The sequence below is a fragment of the Pisolithus orientalis genome, assembly GCF_024613125.1.
Source record: "Pisolithus orientalis strain OTSU chromosome Unknown F5J12scaffold_7, whole genome shotgun sequence".
NCBI classification, from domain to species: domain Eukaryota; kingdom Fungi; phylum Basidiomycota; class Agaricomycetes; order Boletales; family Pisolithaceae; genus Pisolithus; species Pisolithus orientalis.
The window spans coordinates 427,792-453,116 of NW_026260788.1; the positions used below are offsets into that span (position 1 = coordinate 427,792).

Sequence of the window (25,325 nt, forward strand, 5' to 3'; positions counted from 1 at the left end):
TAGAACCTGTTCTTTGGGAGGGTTTTTGTGAGCTACAACACTCAAAGATGAGTGCTGAGGGTTGGGGGTGCTCCTGATGAAGAAGGAGCAGGAATGCGAGAGAATGCGATAGGGTAGACTGCTGTCAGCCTACAGAAGGATGGATGATGACTTAATTTGATGTCCTAAGCTGCACTGAGCTCAGGGAGGGCTTGGAGCAAAGTATATTGATGATAGACAAGGATAAGTGAAGTAGATGATAGTTAGACCCTTAATAAAGTCTCAACTATCAAAGCTGCTGAATGAATTACTGAGTGATGATAAAATGCAAGCAAGAGGGGCTCTCTCTGATGTCCTCTTTTTTTGCTATCTAAGTACAGTGATTTGTATACAGTACTGGGGTGTTGCCCTTGGAAAACAAGGTGCAAACACTTGGTAAGTGACTGGTAACTGATGAGTAAGGAATGTGAGCAATGGGTAATTGTCTTGGAAAGCATTGGTAAGCATTGGTAAGGATTAGCAAGCCAAAAAGTGAAGAATCAGTAAGCAAAGTCAAAAGATTGGTAAGTATTGGCAATAGGTGAGTCAAAGACAGTCAGAATGTCAAAGTATGAGTCAAGTGATGTCAGGAACTGGGAAAGTGCACTGGAATCACATTAGGGGGAGGCTGTGCATGTCACATCTCAAAGAGATTGCTTCTAGGCCAAGGTGGGATGACAGAGAGGCAGTGCTGATCTGATGCTGATATAGTACATCCAAAAGTGGACAGGGTGAGTCAGATGTCAACAGGGGTCAAGCTTTGGGGGTCTGTGGGGTGACAGGAGCATAGGGGATTGCAACCTTCCCCCCCAAACCATCCTCTCAGTGAAGCAAATAAAAACTTCATGAACAAGGCTCTGTTGGAAGAGAGGATGAATGGGGAGTGTCTTCTGCTGTATCTTGCAACAAGGAGGCAAGATGTGCATCATACTCATCATGGATGTGATCAGGGAGAGTGGAGAACAGTAGATTATACTGTAGCTGTTGCAATCTTGGAAGAATGATGGATGAGACTGGTATGAAGACATTGCAGGGAGCAGGGAGGAAGGATCCATATGCTTCTTGGACTGGAGAGACTGAAATGACCACATAAGACCTTTCCAAGTGAATGACAGACCTGAGGTGACCAAAGAACATCCTCCTAGAGGTCATACTGACAAAAAGAACACACTGTCCAAGCTGGATGGGCTGAGAGGGCACAGACAAGGGTGGGATGTACCAGGATGCTTCAGGACAGAAGCTGGTAGGAACTCCTGGTAGGTATATGTAGCCATGGTCCCTAGCAAAGGGGACAAGCAAAATGACTGATGTAGAGGCAGCCATATCAGAAGAATTTAGCAAAATGAGTGTCTTTTGGAGGGAGTGCTGTAGAAATGTGTGGAGTGCACAAATCCTTTCCAATTTTGGAAGGTAAGATTGCATGGTTGAGCACTACAAGTGAGTGTGGGAATGGTCTCTGTATCTGCAGAAATGGCAGAGATATGTCAAAAACTGGAATGCCATACATGGGCACTTAAGAATTTTAGCCAGCACTTAACTCACTCCCTTTCTTTTTCTCTGGCACTGATGACTTGTTCTTGTGTGAGGGATGACTGCTGACATTTCTGGCTGTCCTTCTTCACATGAGGGCTATGGTCTTCATCTCTGTTCATCAGCTGTATCCATGTCCACCTCACCAAACACCTTTGGTGTGTGACACCAGGATGACCTCTTCATCCCCCCCATCACTGTCTATGCCCCAACCTCACCTCCAATGACCACCACTGGCTTTTCTGACTCATACCCCTCATCCCCCATCTCACAGCCATGCTTGACTTCACCCCCTGTTGCCCACTCTCTCCAACCACATCCAGATGTGTCCTTCTCAGTTAAGAGGGTCCCCACCCCCAAGGCCAGAGTTCCCCCCAGAGGGGACAGTAACCAGCTGGGAAAGGGAAAGGGTAAAGCATGGGTTGACAATGACTCTGATAGTTGAACAGCCAAGGCTGGTCCCTCCAATGCTCCCAAACCTACCAATGTACACTCCACCTTCTCCACCTACTCTGACAGTGCACACCATGCAGCTCTTGACCTCCTTGCTTCCACAGCCCTTGCCAGGGATGATGAGCCTAGACTACCAGTCTCAGCAGCTGACTACCTGGATGTTGTTAGGGCACTTGACCTCTTCAATGATGGGGATGACATTGACAGGTGCACACCAGAACAAGTTAAGTATTTTGGGCTGTTGTCTGAAATCTACAGAGTGACAGACATAATCAAGAAAGCTGTCTTGAAAATCCACACACAGAAACTTGGTGGCACCACCCCATTGTCAGAGGTCATAATGGTCAATATGCTGGAATGAGGATCTTCAGAGCTTTTAGAAGCTGTAACTGGAGGCACCCATCATCTTCTTCTTCATCAGCAGATTGGTGAGTTCCTGGCCCCTCCCACTTCCTGGCTTCTTGATTGGATTCACCTGAAACAAGAGGAACCATCAAGTTTCCCACAAACAGCAAGAAGAGAAGCAGGTGGAACAGGATAAGGTTAACAAGTGGAGGGCCCTAGAGTTGACTTGCATCGACTCAGGGACATTGTATAAAGAGGTTGGTACCCACCTTGGGACTGGGACTTACAACTCTGCCTGGGAGATGCTTTTGCAGGATGCGTTGTGGGCTGGACTTCACAAACACTATCACAATGCTGTGCATGCCACTGACCCTCTCCCTGCAGCTCCCTTCATCCCTGTCCCTCTCAATCAGCTTTGGTTTTACCTTGGAGGCCAATCTCCTGTCCCCACCAACCACATGCTCTATCGACACATGTGTTTCCAGTGTCATTACCTGGGACATTGGTTGTTCCTGCAATGGAAGTGGCTCCCATTTTACTCCAGCCCTCAAGGAGCTGCCATCTCCATCACCACTGTTGCCCATCGCCTCCTGCACTCATTCCTACATCTATACTACTTGCCTGACCTCTTTCCTCCCATCCCACTAATGCATCAGGTTCATCCTCAAGGGTCTGAGGACCTTATCAGGGGGGTGATGTTATGCCTGCATCAGGGGTCTTTCCTTTTTTGACTCCTTGCAGTCACATGCATCATGTGCCTTGTTGTGTCTCTCATAATTGTTGCCATCCTAGGGGTTCACATGCTGCATGGGATGTTTGGATCTCCTGCTGTCAAGGTATTTCCAATACCTGTCAAGACTGTGCCCCTGCTTTGATCCAGTATTCCACCACCCTCTCTGATGGACAACATGTTATGTTTTTACCTTCTGACTCCTTTCTGACTCGTTTATATTGCTCTGATGTTGTACTATAGCTCCAGTGTCTGGCTCCTTGCTGCACATTGATTGCACAGCCAGTATAGCCTGTGTTCCCCTGTCTACCCCCATCATATGACACCATATGACTCCCTTTGACTTGTTTATTTGACTGATTGTTCTGTTGATTGCTGCAGATACATGTCATGACACATCTTGTCATGACTGGTACAGTACTTGTGCTTAGGGGTATATAAACCTACATACTTTACCTTGTATCCTCAGTTTTTTGATAGCTTGCAACTCAGCTTCATCCCTTTGCTTTCATCCTTGTTTTCTCTCCATGTGACTACCCTAGCAGATCACCAGAAGAGTGAACCTCCAAAGACTTCAGCAATAACTGAGCCATAGGGGTTATGACACATTTGGCCTGTAGACTCCCCCTCATGTGCTTCGTGCCTATTCCATTTGAAGAAGTCACTGTGCTTGGGCATAACAGTCAAAGGAACTGGAAGAAAATGGAAAGGGGCAGAATGGAAAGGAAATGTACAGGTATGCACAGAGATGTGCAGTAACATGCACATGTGCAGCCTTCAGATGAAAAGTGATGTACACTGCTCTGAATGGCAGGATGGCAATGACAGAAATGATTTGAAAAAGGAGCATGCCAAAAATGTATGACATGTGGCAGTGCAACCAACCCTGCAGCAATAGAGCAAGTGGGGTACATATAACACAGTTGGCTGCACTGGCACATTGTCAAGCCTGGTGTGGGGGTTAGGTACTCCTTACTAAGGGGTTTTTGGTCATTCCATGTTTTCTATTGCTTTTTTTTTTGCTTTGATTTACCTTAGTGATACTTAGACTGCATTTAGCACATCATTCATAATCCAGTTCATAATGCAGGTAGCATTTCCCATGGAATCCATGGCCACTATGACTATTATGAAGGAACTATGGTTTCCCCATAGAATCTATAACAAATCCCAGGGTTTGCCAATGCAGCATCATGGAACTCACCACTGTGGGGTGAGTACACTCAGAATGGCTCACAATGATGACAGAACATGGACAGGCATGTGGGGATTAGACAATCAAGTGTATACACTGATACAAGATGCTCAACAGAGTGAGTGAGAGGAAAGAGGGAAAAAGAAGAGACAACCTGCACATACATGCAGCACCAGTATATATACCCCCAGGGTCCAAACAGTACAACACAGCAGGAGGGATCCACATGCCCAGATGAGGGTGTGATTGAGGGAATAGGAGATGTGATGATGTGAAGCAATAGCATGAATGGTGCATGAGTGGCAAGTGGTAAGTGGTAAGGTAAGCATATGCTTACACCCTCCCAGCCCATAAAAAAAGGCAACCAGGGGGAGAGGGAGCATGAGTGAGTGTGAACCCTGCATCTTCTTCAGCATCTTCTTTGTCAACCTGACCTCAACTCTTCTTCATCAACCTCAACATCATCACCCTATGGCAGGTGCTCCCTTTCCCAAACATCCAATGCCTCACAATCCTCCAGATCCTTCTTTGTCAACCACTCATCATCCTCCAGTCCATACCCTAACCACCACACCAAATACTTCTTCAACCTCCCAACCTGCTTCTCATCCAAGATCTGCTCAATCAAGTTCTCCAACTGTCCATTCTCCATGACCACAGGGCCCAGGTGAGGTAGCTTGCAAGAGGGGAAGAGTGTTGTATCATTAGGCATGAAGGTGTGTAGTTGACTGATGTGGAATGTAGTGCATGCATTGGCTGCATGAGGCATGTCTAAGACATAGGAGGAGGTTTCAGGCAAAGCTGACAAGATGGTGTAGGGACTGTCATACCATGGCATAAACTTTGCTACACAATTTGTTCCATTAGTAATATATTCACAACAACAATGTTTTGTAGACAGCCAAACCTTGTCCCCAACCAAAAATTTTGGGTCAGGAACACAGCATCAATTAGCTGCATGAGCTTGAGCTGCCTTTGCTGCGAGTAGGTTGTCATGCACTTCGAGGACATCCATCTCCAGACAAGCCAAAAAGGCAGCAGTGTCTGCATGTTCTGTTGTCTCAGCATCTGAAGTGGAGATGGGGGGTAAAAGATGTGGGGAATGACCAAGGTGGAGCTGAAATGGGGAGAATCCCATACTATTGCTAACAGTGTTCATAATATGGAAATGTATGTGAGGCAGGGCCTTGACCCAGCCTTTCTGGCTACATTTGACATGGAAGTGAACACATTGATTGACCATCTTGTTGGTGTGCTCACTTGCCCTGTTGGTCTGGGGATGGTACAACAAAGACATCTTGAGTTTAACTCCTATCAACTTGTGAAGGGACCTCCAGAAGCAAGATAAGAAAAGCTTATTGTGATCTGAAATGACCTCCAAGGGAAGGCTGTTTTCACAATACCAATGAGTGAAGAAAATTGTAGTGAACTCTGAGGCAGTGATGGAACTTTGACAAGGCACAAGGCATATGTCAGCACCAAGGCAGTCCATCATTGTGATGATCATATTGAAGTCATGGTCCTCTGGTAAGGGACCAATGAAGTTGATGGCCACAGAGTCCCCACAAGCATCAGGGACCAGCAGGGGATGTAATGGGCCAGCTGGTGCCATAGTCAGAGACTTGTTGCACATACAATGAGTGCAAGCTGGGATATATGCAGAAGCAAGATCATGATGCATGTTAGGCCAGTAGAATGAATTACAGAGGGCCACATAGGTCTTGTCTGTGCCAAAATGGCCCAAGGCATCATGGGCAAGGTGAAAGAAGTGTTCTTGTAGTGAATGTACATGGGGAATCACCAAGTGACCCATGAGGTACAATAGGCCATCTCATTCCTGTAGACCAGGAAGTGAGTCAAGAAGAGAGAAGAGTCACCAACAGAAGGGATCTTCCATGTATCCTTTCAATATCTCCACTGCCAGCAACTTGTCCACCTCAACCATGGACACTGCAGCCACAGGGGGGGTGTCATCCAAGCATCATGACAGGGCATCAGCCCCCACATTATGCTCACCTGGAATATAATGAATCATCAGATCAAACTGGGACATGTATTCTTGCCAGCAAGCTTGATGCTGGGAGAGGTCATGTTGTAGGGAAAAGTGCTGAAGGGTTCAGTATACACCAACACTGGGGTACCAAGCAGCTTGACCCTCCACTTCTTCAAGGCATGAATGATGGTGAGGAGTTCCTTCTTGTGCACAGGGTAATTGAGTTCAGCACTGCAAGGGGGGTGGAATTGAAAGCAACCAGCCAAGCCATCTGTTATGCCCAAGCACGGTGACTTCTTCAAATGGAATAGGCACGAAGCGCACGAGGGGGAGACTACGGGCCGAACTTGTCGTAACCCCTATGGCTGAGTTATCGCGAGAATCTGACAGAGGTTCCTTCTGCTGGCAAGTCCCTAAGGTTGTTCACACGGAGAGAGAACAAGGATTCGAGCGAAGTAATTAGCTCAGTTGCAAGCTATCAAAAAACTGAGGATACATGGTATGGTACGTAGGTTTAAATACCTCTAAGTACAAGTACCGTACCAGTTGCGAGCGACACGTTGCGACACGTATCTGCAGTAATCAACAAACCTATCACTGAAATAAATATGAGTCAACCAGTGTCAGAGATGGGGGTAGGGATGGAAACAAAGGCTATACCGGCTGCGCAGTCAATGCACAGCGAGGAGCCAGACACCAGAGCTATAGTATAACATATGAGCAATATAAATGAGTCAAAGGAAATGGGTGGAGCAAGAAACGAACAAGTCGCCATCAAGGAGGCGGAGCGATGGATCAGAGATGATGAGTCTCGACAGGTATTGGAAATACCTGGACAACCAGAGATCCGAGGTGCCCTTGGAGCATACGCACTCCTAAGACAACGACAACAGTGAGGGATGCGACGAGGCACGTGACGCACGTGACCGCGAGAAGTCGAAAAAGGAAAGACCCCTGACGGAAGCGTAACATCACCCCCCCCTCTAAGGTCCTCAGACCCTTGAGGATGGGCCAGAACTCGCGTTAGTGGGGCGGGAGGATAGGGGTCAGCGAGTAGTGTACACACGGGAATGCGTGCGAGAGGCAATGGGCGATGGTGGCGATGGAGTCGGTGGTTCCTCGAAGGCCAGAGTAAAGCGGGAGCCACATCCGTTGCAGCAGGACCAATGTCCCAAGTAACGACACTGGAAGCACGCATGTTGATATAGGGGGTGCTCTGGGGGAACTGGGGACTGTCCTCCGAGGTAGTAATGAAGCTGATCTGCAGGGACGGGGACGAAGGGAGCCAGAGGGAGAGGGTCGGTTGTGTGGACAGCATTATAGTAGTTTTTATGAATTCCGGCCCACGACACGTCCTGCAACAATACCTCCCAAGAGGAGTTGTGAGTCCCTGTTCCAAGCCAAGCACTAACCTCTTTAAACAGTTCTCCGGAGTCGACAAACCCTAATTCAATGGCTCGCCACCGCTTCTCCTTCTCCTGATCTGGGATGTCCACTTTTATTTTGATCGTAGAGGTGGGGAGTGCTTCTTTCGGAACGATCCACTCCAGAATCCAGGAAGCAGGTGGCACCAGGAACTCTCCGAGTTGTTGTTGCTGTAAGTGATGGTAGGCACCTCCAGTTATAGCTTCGGTAAGATCCGAAGACGCCTTCTCCAGCATGTCGATCATGATGATCTCTGACAGTGGCGCAGTTCCGCTCAGCTTCCTTGTACGAATCTTCGACACGACTCTGTTGATCACGTCTGATGCTCGGTAGATTTCAGACAGCATCCCAAAATATGCAACCTGTTCTGATGAGCACCCGTTAATGTTGTCCCCATCGTGGAAGACGTCAAGTGCCCGCACAACGTCCAGGTATTCAGCTGCTGGGATTGGTAGTCTTTGCTGGTCAGTTCTGGTAGTGGCAGCGGCGGCAAGGACGTCAAGGGCTTCACGGTGGCTGCGGTCGGAATAGGTTGTGAAGGTGGTGCGTAAGTCGGTAGGCTCGGTAACATGGGAGCTACCGGAGGGGGCTGCTGGACTATCGGTGTCATCGTCAGGTCGTGCAGCACCCTTTCCCTTTCGGCTACTGTTCTCTCTGGGGAGAACTCTGACCTTGGGGGTGGGGGCACACTTGATCGTGATGCTTTGGAGTGGATGCAGTTGGAGAGGGCGGGCAACAACGGGAGATGTTGGACAGGCCTGGGAGACTGGCAAGGAGAGCCCGGAGACATGAAAGCCAGGGGGGGACGTTGGAGGTGAGGCCGGGGCATAGACAGCGACGGGGGGTATGAGCCCGTCGTTGTTGGAGTTGCAAAAGGATTCAGTGGCGGTGGGGAGGTCAGCATAATCGTTCTCGGTGTTGACAGAGCGAGGGGAATCCATTAAAACTTGAGATGTCGAGCGAACTTGTACTGGTCGAGCACTTCTTCAGCGTGCTCTTTTAAGTGTTCTTTGGGTTCCCACGTGTTAGATGAATACGGGAAACCTTTCCACTTTACCAGGTATTTTCTTTTTCCGCGACGACCATCAGTTTTGTGATTCAGGATAGATTCCACCTCCCATTCAATCTTGTCATCAACCAACTCGGGCAGTGGTGCTGCGGGTGCAGCTCCATATACCTCATTTTTGATGAACAGAAAGATCCGTGAACTGTGAAACACCGGGTGTACCTTCCAAGTCTTGGGAAGGTCCAATTGGAACGCGACAGGTGACACAACGTGAGTCACTCTGAATGGCCTGAGACGTCGGGGCGCAACCTTGTCGCACTGGTTTTTGATGCGCAGATGGGAAGTATCCAAGAGAACCTGATCTCTGACCTTCGGCGCAACGTAAGTTCCTTTTGACCGGGATTTCATCGATTCCTGTGCCTTTCGATGTGCCAGAATGGCGACATCCCTGCTGGCAGCCAACCGTTCCAGCCTTTCCTCGACCGAGGGAACTGGGGTTATTTTTGTTTCGGGGTACGGCGAAGGTTTGTATCCGAGGAGTAGGGAAAAAGGGGTCATCTGGTGGATGGAGTGGATGCGAGAATTATGAGCGAACTTGGCGGACGGTAACTTGGCGGCCCAGGAGTTAGGGAACTCCGAGCAGTACAACTGCAAGTATCCTTCGAGCTCCTGGTTAACACGTTCACTTTCTCCGTTAGTCTGGGGATGATATCCGCTAGACAACTTAGCCTTGACTCCTATTGCCTTATATAGTTCCTTGGTGAAGGACGACGCGAATTGGGGGCCACGATCCGAGATCACCGATTCTGGCAATCCAAATCAGGCATAGATGAATTGATGGAACAACTTCGCAAGTCCCACGGAGTCAATTGACTTGTGGCAAGGAACAAACAGGGCAGCCTTGGATAGACCCTGATCAATGACCGTGAGAATGGAGTCGTACTTCTCTTCTCCTGAGATGGGGAGATCCGTAATGAAGTCCATCGAAACTTGTTGAAACAGTAACGTTGTTTTTGGTGTTTTGTGAGGAACAACTGGGGGAACCAGGGGATGGGTGACAACCTTGCTGCCTTGGCAGATGGGGCATCCGGCGACGTACGCTTTGATATCCTTCCCCATGCCATCCCACCATACTTCCTTTCTCATCTTTGCAAACATTGCCTTCTGACCGGGGTGACCTGTCGATTCATGATCGTGATAAGTCTTCATGCAGTGCCGGCGATGTTCCAGAGGAATATACAACCGGGTGGTTCCGAAACGTTTTGTTCCGTCAGCGGCGATTGTCATGTTATCCTTGACTTCCAGGCCTTCTTTGTGCCTGGAGGCATCCTGTTTGATTTCTTTGTATAACTCGGTCGACACGGCGTAGATTCCTCTAGCTCCTTTAACTTGTTCCTCAGGTGGGCGAGCATTAGAGGGCCTTTTCTCCTTTGACAGTTCCTCAAATGGGCGAGAATAAGGCTTGGTACGAGGACGAGACTGTGTTTTTCCAGACGAAGCACGTGAAATGCGCACCAAACAGTTTATTTTCTGTTGTTTTTGTAGTTTTGTAAGTGAAAATAGCGGGGAAACGAGCCGAATTTGAGGACTGTCCACCCCCGTCGAAAGCCAAAGGTCTGGCGGAAGGACCGTGGCCACAGGGGCAGGTTCTGCGGTTTCACTTTTTCTGGAAAGCATATCCGCTGGGACCTGCAGGTGACCGGCCTGCCACGAGAAGCGGATCGGATAAGACTGAACCATAGTGGCCCACCGCGCTTGGCGAGGGGTAAGCTGCTGTGGTTCTCGGTAGTATTCCAAGTTCTTGTGGTCAGTGAAGACCACAGTAGGTTCGACAGGGGAGAGCAGATACGGGCAGAAGGCCTTGAGGGCCCTAATAACTGCGAGCATTTCCAAGTCGTAAACTTGGTAGTGCTGTTCAGCGCCAATGAGGGATTGTGATAAATACGAACAGGGGAGCCATTCCCCATCAGAGCCCTTCTGTGCCAGGACCGCACCGGTGCTGAGCTTGGAGGCATCAGTGAAAAGCGCAAAAGGTTTAGAGAAATCGGGAATGGCGAGGACCGGAGTCGAACATAACAAAGCCTTTAACTTTTCGAAGGCCGCATTTCGTTCTGGGGTCCAAATGTAAGACACCCCTTTCTTTGTCAGGTCATGTAGAAGTCGTGCGATGCTTGAGAAGGAGGGGATGAACTTCCAGTAGAAGTTGCAGAATCCAAGGAATTGTCGAAGCCCTGTAAGATTTTCTGGGGCTTCCCAGGTACTGATCATGTCAGTCTTCATAGGCGAAGTCTCTATGCGACCCTTCCCAATTACCATTCCCAGGAATTCAATTTCTTCGGCTTCGAAGACGCATTTACTAATCTTCAGCTGAAGGCCTTCTTTACGGCATATCTCCAGGAACTCCCGAACACGACTTCGGAGTTCCTCCTTCGTTTTGGTGTGTATGGCGACGTCGTCCATGTAACCTACCTGTTTTCCTCGTTGTGACTCAAAGGTTTTGTCCATGTACCTTTGGAAGGAGGGAGGTGAGTTGCATTGTCCGAAGAACATTACCGTGGGTTCAAATAAACCCCGAGGGGTTATGAAAGCCCCTTTCCACTCATCTCCTTCCCTGACCCTGAGGTTCGTGAAACCCCATCGAATGTCAAACTTGGCATAGTATTTTGACTCAACCAATTCGTCGAACAATGCCTGGGCGTTCGGTAACAGGTGTGCATCTGGGATGGTGAAAGAGTTGAGATATCGATAGTCTTGAATCAACCTCTTCTTCCCATCCTTCTTGGCAACGAAAAATACCGGAGCCGCTTGTGGTGACGTCGAGGGTCAGATCTTCTTGCATTTCAAATTTTCTTCAAGAAATTCATCCAGGACCTTGAGTTCATCTGGAGCCATAGGATATACCGCTGCTTTCTTGGGTTTGAAATCATCATGGAGTCGGATTTCATGATCTAGCCTGGGTCGATGAACAGGTAGTGGTATGTCCTCCTCCGAGAACACTTGAGCGAATTCTTGATATTCCCCTGGAAGTTTAACTTCCTCCTTTGTCGAGGATAGGGCAGCCTCGAGTTCTGTAGACAGGGTAGTTTTGTTAATATTACTTACCCTCGGTTCCTTTACGGAACTGTCTTCGTTGAATTTGACTGCATAGCCTTCGTAAGAAGGCACCTGTTCCTTGATATAAACATCAACTTCTCGAGTCGGAACAAACCCATCATCCCAACAAGTAATCTTGTTGTGCTCCCAGTCCATCCTTGGTTTGAACGTTCGAAGGAAGGGCATTCCCAAGAGGATATGTTCCTTCCCTATGAGGGGACCAACGTAGCACTTGACATGTACGACTCGATTCTTGATGATTATCCGAAGGGACACTTTTCTCGTAACCCACTCCACGTCCTTTCCAGTAAAGGAAGTCGTCTTGAACTTGCTCTTGACGTGGTACGTTGGGATTTTGAGAACTTGGACTATTCGCTCCGAGATGAGCGAAACCTCTGCACCAGAGTCGACACAAACCATTACTCCTGCTGTGTAGTCCAGCAAATACACTCTTCCAAGAGGGGATCCAACACGCATATTCGATTCATCCTCTATAGAATTACATTTAGCGGACAACACAGAAGCGGGACCTGCCTTAGGAGTATCGGCAGTCCCATTTAAAAATTCAACCCGTGTGCCTTCATCTCATCTGGGGTCGCCAGACAATCTCCTACGTAAGCGGTCTTTACTCCATCAGGGGAGAGAACGACCCGAACGCCAGGTAACGGTTTAGGCTTGGTTGATTTGCAGTCACGCTTGTAGTGACCTTTCGCTCCGCATTCGAAGCATGTGACATCAGAGTTTGATTGGCATATGTTTCGCCTTCTTTTGTCAACATCCATCACATCGGGATCTCGGGGACCTCCGTGGTAATGAATGAACTTTCTTTCATACTGGGATTCCTTGCCTTCAAGGATATGCTTTGTTGCGATCGCAGTCCTGGCTTCTCCTGCGCACTGAATCCATTCCACTACGGTGGAAGGCATGCGCCCTGAATTCAGGACCCAATCTCGGTACTCCTTGTTGAGGCCTTTTCTGAAGAAAATCCCTGCTTCACGTGACTCTTCTTTCAGCTGGGCCTTGTTGACAAGTCCGGTAAACTCGGCAATATACGCCTCAAGTTCTCGCTTGCCCTGAGAGATGTCAGACAGATGCAAGATGGCAAGCACAGTTTGATCGCCAGATTCGAAAGTAGCTTTAAGATGCTCGACAAACTTCTGGAAGGTGTCGGTGTACCAGATGGTACCATCGAGGAGCTTGTTTTCGTTTTGGTAATTTTCAGCAAAAGTTACGGCTGCCCCTTTTGTCATATACGTGAGGGCGAAAGAGATCTTGAGCGATTCCGTGTTGTAAACGTGCCTGTTGAGGTTGAGATAACCTTTGACTTGTGTGACCCACGTTTGAAGCCCATTGTGGCTTCCGTCATATTCTCCGAGACGCCTGACATTAAACTCCCTTCCTCCATTGGGTGGGCGGACATCATATGAGTCGTCAGGATTGGCGGAGGCCTTACCCTTACTGGACCCTCCAACGGGGACCTCTGGGGGAATTACCTTTCCGAAATTCCTAGCATACCATTCTCGTAGAGCCGAGTCCATAGGCATTCCTGTTGGGAAGGGATCGCTCGACTGGCTAGATCCGGCAATCTTGCGCCAATCTTCTGCCAAAGAGCGCATCTGTCTTTCCAACCTTTCCTTCAGCTCCTCTTCGGAGTATACCTTCAGCAGCATCTCAGGGGCTGACTCTCCGTGACCGATCGTCATGGACATAACGGGTGATTTGCGTGCTTCCTGTTCTTCTTTGAGGACTGATCCAAAAGAAGTCTCGGACTTCTGATCGTCTTCTTCTTCCAAACTAAGCACGACTTCCAATTCCCTAAAACAGGAAAGATACGATAACCATGGATTACTAGCTGTGGCTGACAGCCCTAGTCTTCCAGGTATCGGCGGCAAAGGCAGGTTCCTTCCTAGTCCGAACTGGGTTCGAGGAGGGACTGGAGGTCTCGACTTTTGAGGGTTAGACACTTTAACGAGAAGTGATAATGAAGGCTGAGGGAGGATTTATTTCTCAAAAGAAACCTGTCAGTGTAATTTGAAGGTGCGCAAGTGACTTTACACGTAGGGAGACATGAGCGCTGACTCTAGGGAGGCGATGTATTAAAGCCTAATGGCTGCCTGTAGAGCGGTGGATTTGGTTTAGGGTAGAAGGGTGCTTCTCGATTTTGCTATGGTGTAGTCAGGTCGAGAGGCAGGATGGAAAGAAGGCGAGTTAGTCTTTACACGTAGGGAGACCGACAAGCCTTCAAAATCTGGGAATTGGTTTGTTGAAGTTCAGTAACCAGGGACGAGTAGACTTTCGCAAAGAGGTCGACGAGTCCCAAAAACTGCATTGAGTTTTTCGATTTTGTTATGCCCGAGCGCAGTGACTTCTTCAAATGGAATAGGCACGAAGCGCACGAGGGGGAGACTACAGGCCGAACTTGTCATAACCCCTATGGCTGAGTTATCACGAGAATCTGACAGAGGTTCCTTCTGCTGGCGAGTCCCTAAGGTTGTTCGCACAGAGAGAGAACAAGGATTCGAGCGAAGTAATTAGCTCAGTTGCAAGCTATTGAAAAACTGAGGATACATGGTATGGTACATAGGTTTAAATACCTCTAAGTACAAGTACCGTACCAGTTGCGAGCGACGCGTCGCGACGCATATCCGCAGTAATCAACAAACCTATCACTGAAATAAATATGAGTCAACCGGTGTCAGAGATGGGGGTAGGGATGGAAACAAAGGCTATACTGGCTGCGCAGTCAATGTGCAGCAAGGAGCCAGACACCAGAGCTATAGTGTAACATATGAGCAATATAAATGAGTCAAAGGAAACAGGTGGAGCAAGAAACGAACAAGTCGCCATCAAGGAGGCGGAGTGATGGATCAGAGATGATGAGTCTCGACAGGTATTGGAAATACCTGGACAACCAGAGATCCGAGGTGCCCTTGGAGCATACGCACTCCTAAGACAACGACAACGGTGAGGGACGCGACGAGGCACGTGACACACGTGACCGCGAGAAGTTGAAAAAGGAAAGACCCCTGACAGAAGCGTAACACCATCTCCCAAGTGGGCCCCCAAGAGAGAATTGCCCCAGTACAGAAGTCTGAGGCATCACATGTAAGGAAAATGTGGTTGTTGTCTGGATTATCATGATCAATCATCATCAAACAGTGGGGACTGACCACAAGATCTTTGATGGCCTGGAAGGCCTGCTGATGGTCATCATTCCAGACAGGGAACTTGAGTTCCATGGCCTTGGTTGTCAATGCATTCAGAACATGTGTGTGCTCTGCTAGATTGGGAAGATGATCTGCAATGTAACGAACAAGGCCCAGGAAGGCCCACATGTCTGTAACTGATCATGGTACTGGCCAATTGAGGATCCTTGTGATCTTGGAAGAGTCAGGCTCGATTCCATGAGCAGAGACATGATGGCCAAGAAACAGAACTTCAGTACAAAACAACTGAGTTTTCTTAAGAGAACAATATAACTTAGTGTCACAGAGGGCCTGGAGGACTGCATGAACATTGCATTCATGTTCCTTGAGCATCTGCAACCAGATAATAATGTCATCAAGATATATGTGGCAAATGTGACCAATTAGATGACAGAGGGCAGCAGACATCTGATGCTGATGAACCACAGGGGCATTCCACACCCCCATAGGCATGACAGTCCACTCATACAGGCCCCAAGGCATGTGTATGGCTAACCATTTAATGTTGTCTGGATGAACCTTGGTCTGAAAGAAGGCATTGGTCATATCCAGTTTTGTGAAATACCTGCCTTTGGCACAATCATGAAGGATCTCATCAATGTGGGGTAACAGGTGGTTATTGGGGATCATGTTCAGATTGAGTTGTTGAAAATTGTTGACCCAGCATGGCAACACAGCAGGATCTGCCTTTGGAATAATGAACACAGGCAAAGAGTGAGTACTATTGGAACACCATAAATGCCCTGCATCCAGATGTTGTTGTAGTAATGTTTTCCATGCTTTGCAATACTTCTTTGGACAATCATACAACTGAAGCTGGATCACCTTGTTGGCATCCCTGGGCTGGACCCAGAAAAGCACATCATCAGGCAGGGCATCTGAGGGTAGGATGTCACTCAGGAAGCAATCAGCAAACTCAACCTTGAGTCATGCATCATGCTTTGTCAGCTGCAAGGACCTCAATGTGATGCTGTACCATGCCAAATAACATCCACCCCACAGACCAGGGTGGATGCCACCTCCACAAGTTTGCAATATGCAGGCAGAACACTGTGTAGCTCTGCAAGGACTGCACCCTTAAGTTGCTTGACAGCTTGAATGGTAGGGGTTACTGGCAAGGGGGCAGGAGCCAGGATGGGAGTTGGAGGATTCAACAAGTCATAACCAGTATCTTTATTAATACATGTACAGAGAGTGTGTTCAACAATGAGCTGATTATGTGCAAGGAATGGGAGTCCTAACAAGAGTGGTGTACATAAATGGGGCACAATGATTGTGCAAACAGACCAAGAATGAAAGTGTGCATCAGGGGAAAGACAAGATAGAACAACATAACTCTGCAGAGACATGACCTCCCAGTTACCAGAAGAAAGTGCTACTGAAACATCAAGGGACTTGTGCAACTGATGGCGCTGTAACCCTAGCTTCAAGACAAGGGTTTCATCAATCAGAACTAAATGAGAACTGCTGTCAATCAGTGTCTTCACAGCTAGGGGGAAGGTCACGTTAGGTCCTTCCAGGAGGCAGGACCACTGGAGATGGGGAACAGAAAGAGGTGCAACATACCCTTCACCTGAGTCAGTTCCATCCCCCAGTGCAGCAGAGGGCATGACAACAGCAATGGCATCTGTGTCATCATCCACTTCAGTGATGTGGGAGTGCTTCACTGCAGGCTCCTCTTCAATGATTGTGGCAATAAGTTTGGCATGTTTCTTACAAGTGGCCTCAACATTGGCAGCAGTCAGTGCTTTGTAGTTTTTTGCATCAGGGAAATCATTTGGGCAATCATGCATGGTATGGTTTTGAAAGAGATGGTGGCACTTGAAACAGCCTGAGTTGTCCCAAAGGAGCTGGCATTCCTTGACAGTGAGGGCAGGAGGGTGAGTGTAGGTGTGACCATCTGGTGCCTTTGAACCCAACACTGTGGTGTTAGCTGAACAGCTTGGCTGAAAAGGTTTTCCACAAAGAGCTGCATCAAGTTTTGCAGCATCATGAATGCATTTCTCATTGAGCAAGCAAACCAGGTTGAGCCAAGCACAGAACTGCTTCTCACAGCAGCCACCAGTCAAGCAATATTCTGCAGTGAGATCTGGGTGCATGTGAGACTCTGGGTGAAAGTGAAGATGGTCTTCAGTGAGGTGGAACTTGCTACCCCATAACAGAACATTCAGACTCTCCACCTCAACAGCCCACAAGTGGAAGGCTTTATTACCCTGTGTCAACAAGAGCATTTTCTGTTGGATAGCTTCTGCCCAGTCACTGGGAAGCCAATATGTACAAACTTCATCCATAAACTCTGAGAAGGAGAGGGCAGTCAGTTGACTGCCATTGTTGCTAATCCAGTCCTGCACACAAGGATCCAGAAGGTGACCTGCAACTTTGGCAACCTGAATGTCCTCTGCTACACTTTTCAGCCAAAAGTGATTCTCACAACCTAGTTCCCAGCTTTGCAACCCTTCCAGGGTAATGTCACCTGCTGTCAAGAAGGGAGGGGTTTTTCCAGGAGTGGTATTTTTGCATCACACTACCTGAGACTGTGTTGAGGACATTGCAAAGACAGGGAGAACCACTGTGAAGCTGTCAGACAACAACAAGCTATCCATGGAGGTTGGAGACAGTGGAAGGGATGCTGGTATTGGGATGTGTGAAGGGGAGATAGGCAGAGACAGAGCAATGCTGGGTGGGGCCATGAGTGGTGGTGTAGATGGTGGGGGAGTAGAGGCAGCATGCAATGGAGACAGCAAAGACAAAGACAAAGATAATGGCAATGACAATGATGTCACAGGTGGAGGGTTATTCCCTCAACTATGGGTAGTCAAGGGTATGGGGACAGAGGGAACATGACAGGATGGCAGTTTGACACCTCTAGCAGGTGTTGACATGCACTATGGCACATTCAAAAAAAGTGGAACTCACCACTGTGGGGTGAGTACACTCAGAATGGCTCACAATGATGACAGAACATGGACAGGTGTGTGGGGATTAGACAATCAAGCATATACACTGATACAAGATGCTCAACAGAGCAAGTGAGAGGAAAGAGGGAAAAAGAAGAGACAACCTGCACATACATGCAGCACCAGTATATATACCCCCAGGGTCCAAACAGTACAACACAGCAGGAGGGATCTGCATGCCCAGATGAGGGCACAATTGAGGGAATAGGAGATGTGACAATGTGAAACAATAGTGTGAACAGTGCATGAGTGGCAAGTGGTAAGCAGTAAGGTAAGCATATGCTTACACATCAGCAGAAAATGTCAACACTAAGATGATTGTTATAAGTATCAGCCACATCTTCGAGCTACCACCTATCATAGTGGAACCTCCCATGTAATCTTGTAACAATTTCCATAAAATTGGGATCATTTTCTGGTGTCAAGTACCCATGACGGATAAGGAAATCAATCAACACTACAATTTGCGAGCATAAGTCTGACCCGATTTGGGACTGCAGGATGAATTCCATACCAAGAGCACAATTTGCCTTAAAAAGCCCCTGCTTCATCTTGCTAATGACCACATGGAGTGGAAGAAGCTGTCATGATGTGAGTGTTTCATTCAAGTGGCCGACCACCTCGCCCTCACGTCAAAAGATTCGACTTCACCGTCCGCAGGTTTCGGTTGGAAGAGCATGGGGTCAATATCGTTAGGTATCTTCATGTCGTAGACATATCTTAACGTGCCAGATCAGACAAATAAAGCGCGACGATCCTAACGCACATACTGGACTTCGGGTTGTAACCAACCTGCTGAAGTTCTGTTGTTCCTTCAGCCAAGAAGAGGCACATATATGGCTAGACTGGACTCACTGGAGGTAGTAACTGATGGATCCTGCGCATTTCGCGAGCCTCCTGGTGATATCCTCATCTATACTTGCCTCCTCTGCGGCCTCTTTAACAATGCTATCAAATGCAGACATGCCACTTGAGATGCCTCCCGCAGCGCTGTTATCTAGATACCCTGGCCACCTATTTGTTATGGCGGTGTGTCAGTGATGATCGAAGGCAGTGATTATGAGAGGTATTCACGTCTGCTTCGTTCGCGAACGGGTAGGGACCCATATCCGGATCTCGTTACCATTCGTCTGTTGATAGATCGTCATGTGTACGCCATACGTAACCACACCGAATAGAACACAGGCGGAACGTTCCATCTCGAAGGCGTAGTTACTATCGTCCGAATCATCATCCCCCGCCTTCGGGTCGTGGGCACGGTGAACACCAAAGGGATTGCGGTACACAGGGTACATCTCGTTTCGCCATTTCATCGGTCCGATGATGTCCTGGTATATCGTACCGCTGTCGCGCCATCCCTCACAGAGTTTCCTCATGACCTTTGTGCGCTTCGCAGGCGTATCGATCGACGGGTGGAAGCTCACCCGATAGGCAGTTCGAGGCACGCTAGCCGGATCGGGGATGACCCAAGATCCATGTTCTTCCTCGCGCAAGAGGTCTATGATTTCAGGTTTGAGTAGGCCTACCACGGGACTATCAAGTGACTGAGTTAGAGTCCATGGTACTAGGGTATCCTGGGCAGACGAGGATAAAGGGATGTCAGCACGGTGATTGGCGGGAAGTCTGAAGTTATCGCAAGCATTGACGAGGTCTAGGAATCCTAAATCCGAATCCCTAGGGTTTGTAGCCATCCCACCCAGAGTACTCTGCTTGGGGCAGGTATATTTACAGCAAGTTGTCCACGTGATCGAGCGCCGTGAGTGGAGACGCGTCTCATCGGGGATTCGTACTCGGCTAGTACTTAACTCAAGTCGCAGCGCTTGTAGGCCAGACGTCATGGCGTACTTCTTTGCCTCACCAGTCGACGTCGACATCAAGTTGGAAGGGGAGGAGTTGAGAAAGCAGGTGGACATGAAGACGGACAAAGACAAAACTATATCGTGTCCTATTTATTACGATGGCGACTCAATAAGCGGCCAGGTGGGTGATTAGGTTGATTCCGTTCCAGAACTTAGCACTTCAACGGCCGCGAAACGGGCAGGTAACAATACGTGTGAGAGACGGCAAGAGGGTAACCCATGACGGTATTAAAGTCGAATTCATTGGAAGTATCGGTAAGTGTGCAGTTGGTATGCCTTCGCACGAGGCTGTTCCACCAAACATAACGACACAGATCTGTTCTACGACCGAGGGCACCACCACGAGTTCTTGTCTTTGTCCCAAGATTTAGCTGCTCCAGGTGATTTACGCCAAGCCCAGACGTTTGACTTCTTCTTCAAGAATGTGGAGAAACAGTACGAGAGTTATCATGGGATAAACGTTAAATTACGGTGCGCAGAGAACGACCTCTCCTTTTACAACCTACTTAGCGGCATAAAGGTATTTTGTTCGAGTAACTGTGTCGCGCCGGCTAGCAGAGGTCACAAAAGACAAGGATATATGGGTTCACTCGTACCGCATGCCACCTGACAGCAACAATGCCATCAAGATGGAAGTCGGCATCGAGGACTGCTTGCACATCGAGTTCGAGTATAACAAGTCGAAGCACGTATAGTTGTACACGTTCATGCTGCGGAGGGCTTATATGGTCCCTCAGATATCATCTCAAGGACGTCATCGTTGGCAAGATTTATTTCCTACTCGTACGGATCAAGATCAAGCATATGGAACTCTCCATTATCCGCCGGGAAACCACCGGATCTCCACCGAATCAGTATAACGAGAGTGAGACCATTACCAAGTTTGAGATCATGGATGGTGCTCCAGTGCGGGGTGAGTAGAGGCTATGGGCAAAGGTGGGGTAGGCAGACTTGATATCCTTCACGCAGGCGAAACCATTCCCATTCGACTTTTCCTCGGTGGTTTTGACTTAACGCCCACGTTCCGTGAGGTGAACAAGAAGTTCAGCGTGCGGTACTACCTCAACTTAGTTCTTGTCGACGAAGAGAATCGACGATATTTCAAGCAACAGGTGAGCACTGTACGAAACAGCATCCTCTTGTACTGAGTATCGCCTAAGGAAATCACGATCTTTAGAATCCCAGAGGTGACGCCAATATTGCTCCAACGAACCGTCATTGACGATCGTTTCAGAACTAGCCTTCTTGCAATAAGAGTAGTTAATGTAATTCTTGTCCTTGTGAACAGGGGTTGTACCGTTGTAGTAGATATTCCCACACTACTGTTAGTTTGCGGAGGAAAATCATCATCGTAGCGCCAAGTCGCTCGTTCGCGATTTGTCGAGGCTCGCGTGATGGTAGTATGTCAGTCGTGTGTGCCCCGTCGTCTAACTAACAAAACGTGCAGAAAATATCTGTCCTCCAGCATGCCCCATCAGCACATCTGTCCATTCGTCCAGGAGACCCGACACCTACGTCACGGAACCTCGACCCTCTCATGCATCCGTTTGCCCGCGCTCGCGAACGTACGCGTGCGCTGAACGCCGCAAAAATGGAGAGAATGTTTGCCAAGCCATTCTTGAGAGCGTTGGAGGGACACATCGATGCCATAGAGGTACTATGCAGAAGGCCTGGCACGCTTAACACTGTCGCAAGTGGTAGCTGGGATGGAGGTATGTCACTCATATGTCTGCGTCGCACTGTTTATAGAGGAGCGTTGTACCAGGGATACTCGTGCATGACATCGCCGAGCAAAAACAGGTGCATCGGATACAAGACGCACACCAAGGAAAAGTATCGGGCCTGTGCTTTTCGCAAGACAACGGACTGCTTAGTTGTGGTGTGGATACCAACATCAAATTCTGGGACATTTCGCCACGGGACGAGGAAGTTGTGAGTCGATTTGCCTAGTGCCTGTACCAGATTTGAACCCTTTGATAGCAACAAAAACCACTCCATATCTTCTCCGGAAAATCGCCGTTCAAGTATGGTCGTCGCTTATGGTGATGTCGTCCCAACTGACCAGCATTGCTAGTTCAATAGATCATCACCGCTCCGACCCGATCTTTGCTACGGCATCAAATATTGTTCAAATATGGGACGAAACAAAGTCCGTCCATTCCTGGTTCGTTTGCCTGCTGGCGTCTTATGCGTATACTCTCTTGTCACAGAACTGCCGCTGTATCAAACCTTACGTTTCCTACTGCCACGGAGACGGTCACTTCTGTACGGTTCAATCTTAGCGAGACCTCAGTCTTGGGGAGCATCGGTTCGGATCGTAGTTTTACCCTTTACGACATTCGTTCCGGGAAGGCGGAACGGAGGGTAACCATGCAAATGCGAAGCAATGCGCTTGCTTGGTCGCCGACTTTACCCACGCTGGTGCTGCTCGCGTCGGAAGATCATAACCTGTATACCTTCGACGTTCGGCAACTATCCAATCCTACACAGATTTACAAGGCACATGTTTCGGCGGTCATGAGTTGTGATTGGAGTCCCACGGGACTCGAGTTCGTGAGCGGAGGATGGGATCGGACGGTGCGAATATGGAAGGAAGGCAAGGGCACGCGTCCGGAGGTCTATCACACGAAACGAATGCAGCGGTACGTTGGCTTGACATGCACTTCAGGGTATTGTAATGTAAACAATATGCAGCGTTTTATCCACAGTATTCACTGCGGACGCGCGCTTCGTGATCAGTGGGTCGGATGATGGGAATGTGAGGATATGGAAGGCAAAGGCGCATGAGAAGCTTGGGATCATCACTGCGAGGGAACGCGCGGCGATAGAATACCGTGAGAGTCTGAAGGAAAGGTGGAAGTATGACCAGGAGGTCGGCAAAATCTCAAGGTAAGGGAAACGTTCCATTGGCAGCCTTGACTGTATGATATTTACAATTTATTTTCCAGGGCACGACATCTACCTAAAGCTGTCCATGAGGCAGCAAAACTCAAGCAGACCATGCTCGAGGCGCAGCGGGTCAAGGAAGAGCGTCGGCGGAAACACACGCGTGCAGGAGAAAGCAAGCCAAAGGCGGAGAGAAAAAAGGTTGTTCTGGCAGAACAAAGCTAGTCGTGCGCTGTGTACTTTACTTCTCCATGCTATAGGGGTTTTGTCACGTGGTTTCCCCCTCTCGGTGCAAACATGACCAAACAATCGGTCCTGTGTTCGTCGGCGCCGTAATTGTTTTCTTCCTTGCCATACTGTTAACTCTATTCTGCTGTTCTGGGCCTCACTATGTCTGATACCGACGGCGACATTGACGACGAACTCCTCGAACTCGCAGGTGCAACGGAGAAGAAACGAAAGAGACAGTCGTCCAGTTCGAAACCGTCGGTAGTGAAGAAACGCAAGTCCAAGTGAGCCCAGATATTCCATGGTTTTGTTGTAGCGATTTCATACACCTTGCAGTAGTTTGTCCAGTTCCGAGAATGAACCGGAGAGCGAGGAGGGTGCGGAAGTGAATCCATACCCTATAGAGGGCAAATACGAGGACGAATCGGACCGAGAAAGGTGCGTGCAGCATCAGTCGTGGTGGAACGTAGTGTTTGACCTCGTGCTTGCAAAATTGGATTGTCCTTACTTGCTACGAAAGACTACTCGCCATGCCCGAAGTTGAACGCGAGGCAATCCTTACTGAGCGCCTGGAGCAAATGCAGAAAATCCAGGACAGGCGTAGGCTGCAAGAGATGATTAGACAGCAAAAGGGCGCTTCAAATGACGCCGATAGCGTGTCAAAAGCAGCCAAACGTACTCGCCACTCGTTTGCGCGCTTGCGTAATACGCTCTTACTTCATTTCATTCGTAGGCCAGCATGCAGTGAGAGGAGCTACTAAGGAGAAATCGCGAAAGCTTGACGAGCTGAAGGCAAAACGCAAGGCAAAAGATGAGAAGAAGCGTGTATGTTCGCCAGTGCAATGTCCTGTGCTCAGTCTCATCTCTCCGTTAGGTGCGGACCGACTCTCCGAAGCGGGATCGTTCTTCATCACCCATGGATATGGAGACCTCCTCTGGTGAAGAAGAAGACGGCCAAATAACCAAATACGAAGAAGAAGAAGAGAGGGAACGCAAGCTGTACTCTAAACAATCTGACCCCGATGACGAACCCGTTGCCTTAAGCGATCTCAGTGCATGTAGACTCACGCGGGACATGCTTGCAAAGTATTGCATGGCGCCGTGGTTTGAGGACTATGTCAAAGGCGAGTCCAAACACGAGGCTCCTGCTCAGCCAGGCTTAGGTTGTCATAAGGTGCCTGGGTCCGCTATCTCATTGGCAACGAGGACAACGAGCCAGTGTATCGATTATGCGAAGTTATAAGTAAGTGTTGGTCCCGTCCCAGGTGTAAAGGGTATCCAATATACTCCGGAAGACCTTGGAGCCAATCTTGTAAGACCGTACAAGGTAAACGACCAGACGGTCAACCAGATGCTTGAACTCAAACACGGCAAGTCTGTGAAGAGTTTCACTATGGACAAAGTATCGAATGCGATATTTGATCCGGTCCGTGTCCCTCTGTTCCTATTCGCGAGTAAGCCCTGAAAAGTAGACTATAGAAAGAATTTGAGCGGTTGGTGAAGGTTTGTGCCGTCGATGACGTGAAACTGCCCTCGAAACGGCAGGTAGAGAAAAAGGTTGCACAACTCGAGAAGCTCTCTACACAACCTTACACCGAGGTCTGCGCGCTCCATTTGATCCGTCTTACCATATTAAGCACTCTTTCAGAGTGACATTTCAGCAATGCTCGCGCGCAAGAACCAATTGAGTCATCAACAAAGTGCAGCGGCGATCACAATGGAGCGTTCACGTCTTATGCAAGCCAGAACGTTGGCCATGCGACGGCATGACTACACTGAACTTGAGGATATCGAAGCAAAGCTCAAGGAACTTCCTGCCCTACAGAATGTACGGGAAGAGGAGGAATCCCTTGCCGACAAACTTGCGAAGGTAAATGAGCGGAATCGCAAGGCCAATCTGGAAGCCGTGCGCAGGGCAGAGTTCGAGGCCGAGCGGAAACGCAGAGAACGTAAATTGGCTGCTGCTGGACTTTCAGGGACAGCCACCCCCGAGTCGAGCGCCAAGCTAAAGGCGACGCCAAGATTTTTTAATAACCCATCTAGGTTCGTCCTTCCTCACCGCATTACATGGTCTCACTTACATTTGACACTGTTATTCTATTCGTCTCATGCCATCAACAGGTCAGCAACGCCGAATGGCAGCGCAACTACAACGCCTATACTAGGAGCGCAATCAACGCCGGCCGTACGTCCGATATCGCCCATACCGACACCTGTTATCTCTACGTTGCAAACATCACCGAGCAAGAGTTTGGAAGCTTCGCTCATTGAAAGCATAGAAGTTGACCTTGGTGATTTCTGAACTTGATATTTCATCCATGTTGTTCGTGGCATCTCAACTTACCTTCCTTAACTTACTTGTCTGGATACACTTTTGTATATATGTAGGACCTGTTCACAA

General features: G+C 48.7%; 4 protein-coding genes across 4 annotated transcripts; 3 read left to right on the forward strand and 1 right to left on the reverse strand.

Moving 5' to 3' along the window:
* Positions 1 to 18,054: 18,054 nt before the first annotated feature.
* On the reverse strand, positions 18,055 to 19,649 carry F5J12DRAFT_815856 (NUDIX hydrolase domain-like protein). The gene is made up of 7 exons (XM_051745049.1): positions 19,026 to 19,649; positions 18,807 to 18,965; positions 18,722 to 18,754; positions 18,583 to 18,670; positions 18,466 to 18,532; positions 18,239 to 18,408; positions 18,055 to 18,123 (listed from the first exon to the last, which is right to left on the reverse strand). Exons 1-6 carry the CDS (start codon positions 19,640 to 19,642, stop codon positions 18,299 to 18,301), a joined length of 1,074 nt encoding a protein of 357 aa, XP_051602142.1. The 5' UTR covers positions 19,643 to 19,649; the 3' UTR covers positions 18,055 to 18,123; positions 18,239 to 18,298.
* Positions 19,650 to 19,667: 18 nt separating this feature from the next.
* On the forward strand, positions 19,668 to 21,170 carry F5J12DRAFT_815865 (vacuolar protein sorting-associated protein 26-domain-containing protein). The gene is made up of 8 exons (XM_051745050.1): positions 19,668 to 19,931; positions 19,993 to 20,065; positions 20,125 to 20,281; positions 20,331 to 20,495; positions 20,548 to 20,723; positions 20,780 to 20,922; positions 20,971 to 20,997; positions 21,045 to 21,170. Exons 1-8 carry the CDS (start codon positions 19,788 to 19,790, stop codon positions 21,048 to 21,050), a joined length of 891 nt encoding a protein of 296 aa, XP_051602143.1. The 5' UTR covers positions 19,668 to 19,787; the 3' UTR covers positions 21,051 to 21,170.
* Positions 21,171 to 21,204: 34 nt separating this feature from the next.
* Positions 21,205 to 22,921, forward strand: F5J12DRAFT_904421 (WD40 repeat-like protein; the record flags this gene model as incomplete). Its single annotated transcript, XM_051748519.1, has 8 exons — positions 21,205 to 21,210; positions 21,258 to 21,522; positions 21,576 to 21,742; positions 21,791 to 21,834; positions 21,885 to 21,959; positions 22,021 to 22,452; positions 22,505 to 22,699; positions 22,759 to 22,921. 8 exons carry the CDS (start codon positions 21,205 to 21,207, stop codon positions 22,919 to 22,921), a joined length of 1,347 nt encoding a protein of 448 aa, XP_051602144.1.
* Positions 22,922 to 23,086: 165 nt separating this feature from the next.
* Positions 23,087 to 25,226, forward strand: F5J12DRAFT_904422 (uncharacterized protein; the record flags this gene model as incomplete). Its single annotated transcript, XM_051748520.1, has 9 exons — positions 23,087 to 23,208; positions 23,261 to 23,362; positions 23,445 to 23,599; positions 23,658 to 23,749; positions 23,799 to 24,048; positions 24,099 to 24,167; positions 24,220 to 24,350; positions 24,404 to 24,523; positions 24,573 to 25,226. 9 exons carry the CDS (start codon positions 23,087 to 23,089, stop codon positions 25,224 to 25,226), a joined length of 1,695 nt encoding a protein of 564 aa, XP_051602145.1.
* Between the last annotated feature and the right edge of the window lie 99 nt (positions 25,227 to 25,325).

Excerpts from the sequence above, each read along its gene's own strand:
- F5J12DRAFT_815856 (XM_051745049.1), bottom strand. The coding sequence starts at position 19,642 with ATGGCTACAAACCCTAGGGATTCGGATTTAGGATTCCTAGACCTCGTC. Across the intron at positions 18,966-19,025 it reads CGTTCGCGAACGAAGCAGAC|GTGGCCAGGGTATCTAGATA; the intron begins GTGAATACCTCT and ends CATAACAAATAG. Across the intron at positions 18,671-18,721 it reads TGGTTACAACCCGAAGTCCA|ATATGTCTACGACATGAAGA; the intron begins GTATGTGCGTTA and ends TGGCACGTTAAG.
- F5J12DRAFT_815865 (XM_051745050.1), top strand. The coding sequence starts at position 19,788 with ATGGCGTACTTCTTTGCCTCACCAGTCGACGTCGACATCAAGTTGGAA. Across the intron at positions 19,932-19,992 it reads GCGACTCAATAAGCGGCCAG|GTAACAATACGTGTGAGAGA; the intron begins GTGGGTGATTAG and ends CGAAACGGGCAG. Across the intron at positions 20,282-20,330 it reads GGGATAAACGTTAAATTACG|GTATTTTGTTCGAGTAACTG; the intron begins GTGCGCAGAGAA and ends AGCGGCATAAAG.